General features: G+C 49.5%; 1 protein-coding gene across 1 annotated transcript; it reads right to left on the bottom strand.

The window, feature by feature from the left end:
- Window positions 1-1,813: 1,813 nt before the first annotated feature.
- On the bottom strand, window positions 1,814-7,586 carry LOC126073472 (glutathione S-transferase Mu 1-like). The gene is made up of 8 exons (XM_049880159.1): window positions 7,458-7,586; window positions 7,065-7,140; window positions 6,591-6,655; window positions 6,209-6,290; window positions 6,000-6,100; window positions 5,061-5,156; window positions 4,862-4,972; window positions 1,814-2,826 (listed from the first exon to the last, which is right to left on the bottom strand). Exons 1-8 carry the CDS (start codon window positions 7,491-7,493, stop codon window positions 2,737-2,739), a joined length of 657 nt encoding a protein of 218 aa, XP_049736116.1. The 5' UTR covers window positions 7,494-7,586; the 3' UTR covers window positions 1,814-2,736.
- Window positions 7,587-8,577: the final 991 nt, after the last annotated feature.

Below are 8,577 nucleotides of genomic sequence, written 5' to 3' on the forward strand. Positions count from 1 at the left end.
AATGGGGGCAGGATGGACCCAGAGCTGGTGGGAAGAGGAGGTAGCATACAGGGCTATGTGGGATGGAAAAAGAAAAGGGAAGAAAGGGGAAAAAAGGGGGTGGGGGAAGCTGCACAGTGGGAGAAGGTGCAGGGCAGGCCCAGGGGACTGAGGGGGGCTCTTATTGTGGACTTCGGCAGTTGGAACTGCAGTATGGTCTACTCACCAAAAGGGTGAGGGGTGACAAAGCATGTTTCTCTGGTTACCAGGTACTACGTCTCCTGCTGGGAGCTCCACGAAGCTGCCCTCCCAAACTCCTCATCTGGGGTTGTTGTTGGCTGTGTTTCAAGGTGGTGATATTGTGCCGTGTTAGTTGGCAGGTGACCTCCACTCCGTATCTCTCCGTTTTGTTTTCCATCAGTTTCTTCTTCCATTCAGTATTTGATATAGTTTTTATCCCTTCATTTGACACTCAGGTTTCCAGGATTGACAATTGTGTCTGTTTTACTCAGTTTTTCAGGTCTTTGCTGCAGGGGGACGGCATGATATGTCTGTCTAGGGCACCATATCGGCTCCGCCTGATATAATATTTTTATGCTAACCATTTATCTTTTAGCGTCACCCTTAACTTCTGTGATTGTTAATGTTACGTGTCAACTTGATTATGTTATGGCGCTCAGTGGTTTAGCCATTGGACTGATTGCTTTTCCATTATGTAATATAATCACTTCCATGATGTGATTTGATATAATCAGTTTTAAGAAGTTGTAAGAAGAGTTTCATCAGGGCTGTGGCCTACATCCGATATATGTAGATATTCTGTCAAAGCTCTCTCTGGATCCTGCATCCAACTCGCCACCCTCTGACCTCTGGTTCTTGGGATGTAAGCCAGTAGCTTGCTACTTGACCTGGAGATCTTAGGATTCGTCAGCTCCCACAATCCCATGAACCAGAAGAAGTCTCCAGCCTGATCCCTACCCACAGATTTGGGACTTGCCAACCTTCACAACTGTGAGAGCAATTCCCTTGAGATAAATATCTCTGTATGTATTTATATATATATACGTTTTACTGGTTTTGTTCCTTTAGAGAACCCAGCCTATTACTATATCCCTTTTATCTTTATCCCTTCTGTCATTAAGTTTATAAATATTAAAGCTTAATAAACTTATAGCTTAACTAATTTGTATCTTACCAGCTTCATAAACTTTTAGCTTTGATTAATTTTATCTACCAGGTTTATCTTTTTTAATCATTTACTTCTTAACTCCTCTTAATGTTATGCCTATTGTTCCTTTTTTATTTAATAATTGTAAGAATTGCATTGCAGACAGCGGCCATCGAGACAAACCCCAATAAGACTCTTCTCCAAATTATCTCTCTGCTATGGGCCAAGTCTGAAGGCTGTGCCTAAACAAGACCCTACTCCACAATTCAGCCACAGTATGAGGAATCTGCTCAGCCAAGTGGTTCTACATTGAGCTCTGTTCCTTTGTGGGTCAGCTGTCATAAAATGTCCAAACCACCTTCTGACCACCAAGTTTTGCAATACTTTTGCCTAGCAAACAGGGTTTGCCTATCTCAGGTCAAGGTTTCCAACGAGATACAAGGGCCTATTACCACTTAAGCTAGGGAGAGCCAGTGGCTCATTCCTCTAGACATGTTAGTTTAAAGTCTTCTGAAATTTATTCCATGTCTCCAATGGGAGAGATACCTATACCAATCAGTACTGTGGAGTTCTCCAGAGCCTCACCTAAAGATAATTCTTTCAGATTTCAGACTTTTTATGAAAATGTGGTGTGTGTCAAGCACGGTGATAAACATCAGAGACAAAAAGTCAAAAAAGACTGATTCTCACCTCAATGAATTTATGCTCTAGTTGGACAATGAAGAAAAAAGCAAGGAAAGCGACAGTTAAAATACAGTGGGATGTGTTGAGATTTATTATGAAAATGGAGAAGAGGCATCTGAATCAGTAAAAGCTTCTAGGAGAGGGTAAAAGGAGGTACTCCCCCAGGACTCCACACCCCTCCCCTCACGAACACACACACAGATCCTCACAGACTTGATGAAAATTGACTTCATGCGGGTACCAGGCACAGAAAGGGCCTACCTTTGGTAGAGATCCCTACACTGATGGACAGAGGGACATGGAAAGGGACAGAAATAAGCAAGAAAAATTATAACCCTTCCCATACACACACATAGGCATCTACCCAGCCCCTGCCTTGGACACTAAAAAACAAGGTGAAGACAGCCGCTCCCTCAAGAACCACCACCATCACAGTCAGTCTTGAGTCCACATAGCCAGGACAACAAGACACAGCAGGTGTGGCTCACCCTTACCTGGGGATGAGACAGGGCTGGGGTGGGGACCATGCTGGAGCGGGGCCCACACACCAGCCAAACTCATTTCTCAGGGCAGAACAGGGAGCTCAAGGCTGAGCCCTTGAGGCCAGGGCTCTAGGTGGCTCCTCTAAGCAACATTAAGGGGAAGGGTGGTCTCCCTAGCCTCAGGGCAGGGAGAAGAGAGGTCAGGAGGGTGACTAGCCTGAAAGAAAGTGGGAGCTGAGGTTTTAAAGATCCTGGATAGGGTAGGGATACAGTAGAGAAAAGGGGGTCAATAAGTCTTGGGGAGGGGAATGGAGCAATAAGGAGGGAACAGGAGGGGAGGGCTAGTGCAGGGGGTGGTGGCGGGTGTTCTCCAGGGCCCAGGGCAGCAGACACAAGGCTGGCTCCTCCTCCCATTATGGGGCCCTACTTATTGCCCCACAGGGCCATCTTCATATACACGGGAGTTGGGCGATAGTGGCTGGACTTCATGTAGGCAGAAATCTTCTTCAGGCCCTGAGAGTGGGGAAAAGAAGGCCAGAGCTCAGGGTCTGCTCCCTGTCAGGACTCTAACACATCCTGTGCAGGCACAGCCAGCTCAGGGGACCCACCACAGTCCTTCTATGTGGAGCGAATGACAGGGCATAAGAGTCTTCCTGTGGCTCCCTGGTAAATTAACAACTCCAATTTCCTGTAATCTCTTAATAAGAGCTCCCATCTTGGAGATCGTACACTGTGCTGGGTGCTTTCTGTTCACTAGAAATTATAATATAGGATTAGAAAATCCTCCCAACTGCCCTGAAAGATAGATGCTACTATCACCACTTACCAAAGGAGAAACTGAGGGGCACAGAGGTTATGCACTTTCCTCCTGTTCACCAAGCCAGCTCTGAGAGAGGGCTGGAATTCAGCATGGCTCTCTCTCCCCAGTCCTGGGCTATTTCTGCTGCACTTTCTCCCTTCCCCACCCCCAGCAGTGGCCATCTCACTCCCTGTGGAACAAACATTCTCCTTTTGCAGCGGGAGGCTCCTGACACATGCCCAGCTCATCATGGTTCTCAAACAGAAAAGAAAGCAGAGCAGGACAAAGGGGCTCAGAACATAGACCCACAGCCTGCAACAGGCAAATTTTGGCAAATGACTCAGCAAATCTAGATGAAGAGTGAAAGGGGAAGGGACTAGCAAAGCCAGGCAGGGCCAGGCTATAATTATTCCACTTGCAGGAGACAGTCCAAAATTCTCAGCCTGATAACTGAGCCCATTTCACTCTGACCCAACCTACCTCACCTCTCACTAAAAGGTCCAGGCCATATAACACTCAGGTGTGTGCTTTGGGCATTATAACAGGATAGATAATTTTTAAAGGATTCAAAGACATCTGGAACTTCCTAAACAAAGGGACCTCAGTTCACAGGTGACCATCCCAGTCTTCTTAACCCTTGTGTCATTCCCAAGGTGCTCAGCTCAGACCAGAACCAGAAGTTGATGAGAACTAGCCAAGAAAGCAGGTCTCTTGATGGGAAGGGGTAAAGGAATGAGAACTTTAGGCTGAAATCCCTGTTGGGCGACTGCCTCAAATCTTCAAATCTCTTATCAAGTAGACTGAGTTGCTCTCAGATCAGTTGACCACGTGTGAAGGATGACTGGCTATGACATGGGTTCCAGGCTGTGTTCCCCTGCAACACAGTTGGCACCACAGGCCCCACACATGCTATGGCTGAAGTTATCCAACCACACTGAGCTCAGAGTGTAGGCTCCAGGGCAGGGCCATCTTTGCAGGCCCCACTGTTTCTGACCCAGTGCCTCATCCACAGGAGACAGTCAGTGAACATGTGTTAAATGTACTAACCCATCTTAGAGATGGAAAACCTTAGACAACGGAGAAGCAGAAAGGACAGAAGAGTGGAGGGAAGGACACTGTCCCACCATAGAACATTTCAAGATAAAATCTTTCACAGGGGCACCCACATAAATACTCAACCACAGCAACTCTGCAAACCTCGAACTTCAGATCTTGCCCACAACGTGGACTTGATTGGTACAAAACTTTCTGAAGTGAAGTATAAATATTGTCTGTGTCTACAGAACTTACTATCCTTCCTCGTCTCGGTCCTACTACTGCCAGCTACATACACACTCCACAAGTTCTGCCTCATCCAGACTTTGTTGGGCTGTGAAACTCAGACAGGAAAAGGGCCCGAGCTTTCCCTTTCAGCACAGAAGGAGAGCCACTGACCACTGCCCATAGAAGCTGACAGGAAGCCCAGCACAGCCTCTACTGGCTCTGTGACCTTCAGCCAACACCTTACCCTCTTCAGCCTCAGGTTCTCTCTGTGACATAGGGGTGATAATTCTATCTATCCTGTAGTAATGTTGTGAAAATTAAATCTGGCACAATATATGTATAGTGCTTAGCACAAGTCCCGATATAAACAAAATGCTCCATAAATGCTAGTTATTGTTATTTTTAGCTTCCGAACTATGGAAAGTGTCATGGAACAGGGAGAAGGAAAAAGGAACATCAGAGAGGAAGGGGGATCAGGGGAATCACCTCAAAGCGGGTAATGAAGTCCTTCAGGTTTGGGAATGCGTCCAGGCACTTAGGCTCAAAGATACGGTTCCGGTCGAGCATATCGTAAGCGAGGAAATCCACAAAGGTGATCTGCAGAAAGCCAAGGACAAGTGGATGGGAAGCTCCACCATCTGGGAGGAATGACAACTCTGTATTCCCCATCTCCTTCTGCCTTTACCTTGTCCCCTGCAAACCAAGGCCGCTTCCCCAGGAACTGTGAGAAGAGCCTTATCTTGTCAGGGAGCGTCTCCAAGTACTTGGGCTTCAGCTTCTCCTAGCACAGGAAACAGCTATTAGCACCTTCCAACACATGTCCCCTGGGCAGAGAGGCAGCTCCCCCACTGCTGGGATGACTCAGCTGGCCACGGGAGAGCTGCCATCCTCCCTAGACTGACCCTGGGCTGGTGCCCAGGCTTCCATTTAACCCAATCAGCATTTATTAGACCCCCACTGAGTATCAACCCCATCTGTGAGGTCTGGGAAGGCAGAGAGGAAAATAACACCATCTCTGAATCCGTCACCGCTGATCTCCAACAACCCACCTATCGGTCAGACCCGGGAGTGCTCTGAGCACCTGGCCAAGAACTTGACTCATATGTTGGGTGGAATCACAGAAGGAGAGAACTACAAGAGCTCAAAGAAGGAAGTGGAAATTCTAATTCCTGGCTTGGCACAAGAATGGAAAGCACTTTTTTTGGAGTTTCCTAAAAAGTGAGGAGAATTGGAGAGGATGAAAGAAAGGAGGGAGTGGAAGGAATTCTTGCAGAAACAAATACTGTGTGGTGGACACCATGTGGCTAATAATCAGGATTTACATGGATCCCTGTGGGTTTTAAGGGGAAGACACCAGGAAAACAAGATAAACACATTGCTGAAGAGCTTAATTTCCACCCTGAGGGAACTGTGGACTTTATCCTAAAATTATGGAGAACTGATTCAGAATTTTCATTTGAGGAGATTTAGAATTATGGAGGTCACTCTGTCAGTACAGGGGACCCCTTGAAGAATCTGTAGGCCTAAGGAGTTCAAATGGCACACAGGACAAGTACAGATGGGAATGCAAGAGTCCCATCTCCTGATCCAGACCCTGCCCTAGCCCAGCTCAACAAGAACTCACAAAGTCAGGGTTGTAGCACATGCTGGCCAGCTCATTGCGAAAGTCCACAACCTGGTTCTCCAGGATGTCCACGCGGATCTTCTCCTCTTCTGTCTCCCCACCTGCAGCCCACACATCGGACACTCACCCTCAGCATCCAACCACAGCCAGGCCGTGGGAACGGCCCACTGGCCTCCTGTGCCCCCGCACCTGCCCCCAGCCCCACTCACACAGGTTGTGCTTGCGGGCAATGTAGCGCAGGATGGCGTTACTCTGGGTGATCTTGTGAGGGCCATCAATTAAGTAGGGCAGCTGCAATGGCAACAAGGCAGGTCTGTTGTACCACCAGTCTCCCCAGCACCCCCATCCCTTGTGAAAGGGCAGACTGGGACCTGGCACACTGAGGGCCTGGCCCATAAAAAAAGGTAGGCACTAAATAAACGTATGTACAGCACATGCGTGATCTGGAACAAGGAACACCACGGAAAGGCAGTGAAGAGAACCAGGAATGAGAGGGGTGGAGGAGAAGGCACCTGGTCTTAAACCCTCCAGGCTGGGGGAAGGAGATGGAGGGAGAGACACCTTTCACTTTCCCCCACACCCTGTACCTACATTGGGAAAGTCCAGGCCCAGCTTGAATTTCTCCTTCAGCCAATGGCTTTTGTCATAGTCCGGAGCTATGGAGGGAACAATGAAATAAAAACAAACCTCCTTGTAGTCCAACATTCCGTCCCCAGAAACCATACCAAGAGTCATTGCAAGACCCCCAGAGACTCATAGATCTGGAATCTGACAGAACCACTAAGGCTCACACTCCCAGGAGGAAGGCTTACAAAAGGCTTGCTTAGCCAAGCCCTACGGGGAAGTCGATTCCAATTATCAATAAGGAGTGGGGCAGCAATTCCCTTCCAGCGTCCTGAGCAGGCAGGCCAGAGCTGCACAGCCAAAGAGAACCCGGGAAGGGGCGGGCCCCAGATCCAGCTGGTGGAGGCCCGGCAGAGGGGGGCAACAGGTGGCCAGGGCACCGGCTGCTTGTTACCAAATCAGAAATAGTTGGTAGAGGGGCCAACACAAGGGTGCCATTACCGTCCTCCTCAATGTACTTCTTTTCCTCATAGTTTGAGTCTGTGTATTCCAGAAGCAGGCGGATGGCATGAGCCAGCTGGGAGAGACAGCAGGGGGAAGGGGTCAGAGATGGCGGGAGGGATCCTGCCTGCCTGACTTCATCTCCAGGCAAGGAGAAGCCACCCTCCCCTCTCCTCACAGGCGAGAATACCCCCCAGAGCTCTCTCCAGATGCCTCTCACTATGCCCCACCACCACCCCATCTGGACCCAAAGTACCCAGCCTGAAGGGGGCCAGGCTGCAGGATGGGGCTTAGCTCCAGTAAAGCCCGGAAGAGGAATCCGTCCCCGAGCTGCTCCGCAATTCCTTACCACCTCACCCCCGTCCCATCCGCCCAGGCGGACCCCTCGCTCACCCCGCGAATGTCCCAATAACCCAAAACCATGGCCATGGTGCACGTCTCCCCGAGATGACCGGAGCCGCTGCGAGGGAGCTGAGGTGGGCCTAATTAGGGCTGCGGAGGGGCTGGGCGATCAGGGACGCTCGGCTCCGCCCCGCCCCGCTGATCCCGCGCGTTTCCCCACCCCCACCGCCCGCCCTTGGCCCAGCGCCCGCCGGGGCCGCAGAGGCACTGCGCTGGCTTCCAGCCTAGAGCGAAAAAAAAAAAAAGGAAGGAGTAAATCCCGTTTCTGCCACCAACCACGAAGATTCAGGTACCCGAGGTTTGCACGCATACAAGCCGAAGGCGCCTGGACCCCTGAACCCCTCGTGGCTCCCTCTGCCGGCGTTCAGACCCCTGCTAGATCCTGGGGGAGACCTCAGTGCACTTGGAGAGACAAGCCAGAACAGGGGAGGAGTAATGCTCCTCGCCTCCCTTTCGGTAGGGCCTTGCTCAGCCTTTGCTCCTCCTTACTGAGGGCAGTTCTACTCTGTCCTATAGGGTTGCTGTCATGGATTGAATTACGTCCCTCCCAAAATGTGTGTATCAATTTGACTGCACCATGATTCCCGGTATCGTGTGATTTTCCTGTATGTTGTAAATCCTGTCTTAATGATGTTACTGGGGTAGGATAGGCAGCAGCTGTGTTCGTGAAGTAAGACTCTGTAAGATTAGATTGCGTCTTGAGGCAATCTCTTGAGATATAAAAGACAGAAGCGAGCAGAGAGACAGGGGGACCTCATACCACCAAGAAATAGTGCCAGAGCAGACCCCATCCTTTGGGCCCAGGGTACCTGAGCAGGGAAGCTCCTAGTCTCGGGGAAGGTTGATGAGAAGGCTGACAGAGAGAAAGCTTTTCCCTGGAGCTGACACCCTGAATTTGGACTTTTAGCCTGCTTTAGTGTAGGAAAATAAACTTCTCTTTGTTAAAGCCATCCACTTGTGATATTTCTGTTATAGCAGCACTGGATAACTAAGACTGTTGCTGTGAGTCGGAATCAGCTTGATGGCAACAGGTTCATTTTTGGGCTGTTTACACTTAAGTGGCCTCATTAACATAACAAACACCTATTCCATAATGGGATATGGATTAGGA

The sequence above is a fragment of the Elephas maximus genome, chromosome 3 (assembly GCF_024166365.1).
Source record: "Elephas maximus indicus isolate mEleMax1 chromosome 3, mEleMax1 primary haplotype, whole genome shotgun sequence".
NCBI lineage: Eukaryota > Metazoa > Chordata > Mammalia > Proboscidea > Elephantidae > Elephas > Elephas maximus.

Excerpts from the sequence above, each read along its gene's own strand:
- LOC126073472 (XM_049880159.1), bottom strand. The coding sequence starts at position 7,493 with ATGGCCATGGTTTTGGGTTATTGGGACATTCGCGGG. Across the intron at positions 6,656-7,064 it reads GAAGTACATTGAGGAGGACG|CTCCGGACTATGACAAAAGC; the intron begins GTAATGGCACCC and ends TTCCCTCCATAG. Across the intron at positions 6,291-6,590 it reads TGGGCCTGGACTTTCCCAAT|CTGCCCTACTTAATTGATGG; the intron begins GTAGGTACAGGG and ends TTGCCATTGCAG.